A 2,990-nucleotide genomic window follows, 5' to 3' on the forward strand; every position below is an offset into this window, starting at 1 on the left:
CATTCCCCTAGGTGCCAAGGAGAGCCGGTTCAGCAAGTCTTTCAGTAAAAGGTAAGTAAAACCCCGTCCCCTATTAATAAAATTACAGGATTATTAGCCAGTTTTTGCAACCAAAATTAGCGTCCCGTTAACTGAACTCTAACGTTATTTGACGAAAACTCGTTCAGTTAATGGGACACTAATTTTGTTTTGCAAAAACTTGCTATTACCTATAGGAAATTCGTGCCATGCTTAAAACGCGTCACAAACAAACAACGAAATGATATAACCAGAAAAGCCTCCTTTAGGAAATTCGCGCATTAGAAGTGTCGTAAAGACCTCTCACAAGGCGATATTTTTTTGGATCTAAATAAATGTAATTTTTTTGTGTTGTTATATGAAAACTTTGGTGTTCACTGCAGCATTGTAGGATTTTCCAAATATCTCAATAATCCCCTATTACCTTCCACTCAATAATCCAGATTTTCCAAATATCTCAATAAATCTCAACAGATGTTTACCTACAAACCTACCATGCTTAAAACGCGTCACAAACAAATAACGAAATGATATAACCAGAAAAGCCTGGGAAAAACCCCTCTTGCGGATTACAATATTTTTCCCATTCCAAACATAGGCCGAAATCGTCACAATTCGAGCATTTGACAGGAAGACTCTGTAATCACTGTAGGAAGACTCTGTAATCCATTTGACAGGAAGACCCTGTAATCCCTGTACGCCTTTCCATTCCAGCAACCGCTCCCCGGACATCCTCGACGACTGGACCCTGTACACCGAGGGGGACTCCTCTGAAGATGATTTCTACGGCCGCGCCAAGTCTTCCAATCCTTCGGCCTCGCTAAGTACGGCCTCCAAATCTCACTCGGAATACTCCGCCCCACAGTGGCCAGAAAAGAAACCGGCCCCTAAAAAGACAACCTATGCGCCTGCAAATAATTACACCGCCCCTAGCACAGCGCCTGGAGATACACAGAAGAAGTTCGGATCGGCCAAGTCGATTTCGTCCTCGCAATACTTTGGGGATACCGGAAGTGTAAGTGTTTTTTTGAGCTTTATTGTGCTAGGGTCTTTTTTTTCATTAGGCGCTTTAACAATGTTTTGTGTATGTCGTTCGCGCCGGTTCCTCATTGGGTTGCTAGGGTCTTTAGACTCTTTAGTGACGACAAGTTACCCACCTACTCAAATCAACTTCACCCAGTCTGAGTGGAACCCAGCCACTTAACTGGTCCGATTTAATTGAACCTGCCAGTCTAGTTAGCTTGGAGGGTAGCGCGTCTGTCTTGTAAGCGCTAGACCGCAGGTTTGATTCCCGCCCTTGGTGGATTTTATCCTGAACGGATAATGTTCGTTCTCGGAACGGCTGGCTTTCTCCTATCCTGTCTTCCTTCTCTCTTCGATTTCGGGACAATAAAACTTTACCTAAGAGTTACAGCTCCCTCTATCAAACCTCTTTAAAAAAAAAATCTTTATGCATCAATGGCAACAAGATAGGGTATTGTATCAACATTTTTTGGATCTTTGTAATAAAAACATGCATTTTCAAAATGTCCACTTGTTTCTCTTACAGCAAGACACCAAGTCGGACATGTCAAGGTTCGAGGGTTCATCGAGCATTTCCTCGGCGGACTATTTTGGACAGGACAGTCCCTATGGGAGCACAGCGTATGGAGGGGGACCTGATTTGGATGATGTGAGAGAGAGTGTGAGGCAAGGAGTGACCAAAGTGGCGGGAAAGCTGTCCTCATTGGCAAACGGTGTAATGTCATCTATACAGGTGAGATTTTTTTTTTTTTTTTTTTTTTTTTTTTTTTTTAGAGTGGGTTGGGGGTTGAGATTTTTTAAGGGAAAATCGTGGCCCCTTCATTGGAATTGTACTTGGGAAACACTTTAGCAATTGGAAAACCTGGATAAAGGGGAAAAATCGTGGCCCCTTCATTGGAATTTTACTTGGGAAACACTTTTGCAATTGGAAAACCTGGATAAAGGGGAAAAAATCGTGGTCCCTTCATTTGGAATTGTACTTGGGAAACACTTTTGCAATTAGAAAATCTGGATAGAGGGGAAAAATCGTGGCCCCTTCATTTGGAATTGTACTTGGAAAACCTGGATAGACGGGAAAAAATTGTCGTTACTTTGGATTTCCAATCAGATAGGTTCAACTGTAATGGACTTGGGTTACAAGAACTTTTGCTTTATTTTGTTTTGCAGGAAAAGTACGGAGGCTATTGATGTTAAAAGGAAACCGGGAAGTCATCTCAAAATGTCTATGTACTGCAGAGGTAACTTTTATCCAAAATGTCTATGTACTGCAGAGGTAACTTTTATCCAAAATGTCTATGTACTGCAGAGGTAACTTTTATCCAAAATGTCTATGTACTGCAGAGGTAACTTTTATCCAAAATGTCTATGTACTGCAGAGGTAACTTTTATCCAAAATGTCTATGTACTGCAGAGGTAACTTTTATCCAAAATGTCTATGTACTGCAGAGGTAACTTTTATCCAAAATGTCTATGTACTGCAGAGGTAACTTTTATCCAAAATGTCTATGTACTGCAGAGGTAACTTTTATCCAATATAAAAGTGTATCCAAACATAGTCGACGGCCATCGATCGACGCGACAGCTAGTCGACTATGTTTAGACACACCTTAAGAGTCATCAATTTGATCTATGAATGAATGTTAAAATATTTATGTCATCGATCGACGCGACAGCTAGTCGACTATGTTTAGACACACCTTAAGAGTCATCAATTTGATCTATGAATGAATGTTAAAATATTTATGTGAAACTGATATATCGAATTGTAAGTATATCGAATCTAGTTGGAACACATTTTGTAAGTCCCTTTTTAGCTAAATTTCTGAGAATGATTTTTCTGTCCCTTTTCTTCAATATTAGAATTGTCTACTTTAACGAGTATTTTTTCTGAATGCGCGATAATTCCTTGATTTAAAGGAAATAGTTATTTTGGTTTGATTTTTCAAGAT

At 40.0% G+C, this 2,990-nt stretch overlaps 1 protein-coding gene across 1 annotated transcript; it reads left to right on the forward strand.

The window, feature by feature from the left end:
* Positions 1 to 4: 4 nt before the first annotated feature.
* LOC113472776 (ADP-ribosylation factor GTPase-activating protein 3-like) lies at positions 5 to 2,574 on the forward strand (the record flags this gene model as incomplete). The annotated part of the gene is made up of 4 exons (XM_026832571.1): positions 5 to 51; positions 733 to 1,033; positions 1,568 to 1,774; positions 2,209 to 2,574. Coding segments are annotated over 4 exons (576 nt in total), but the record flags the coding sequence as incomplete, so codon positions are not given.
* Between the last annotated feature and the right edge of the window lie 416 nt (positions 2,575 to 2,990).

Source organism: Diaphorina citri, unplaced genomic scaffold, assembly GCF_000475195.1.
Source record: "Diaphorina citri unplaced genomic scaffold, Diaci psyllid genome assembly version 1.1 scaffold8323, whole genome shotgun sequence".
Classification (NCBI taxonomy): Eukaryota; Metazoa; Arthropoda; class Insecta; order Hemiptera; family Psyllidae; genus Diaphorina; species Diaphorina citri.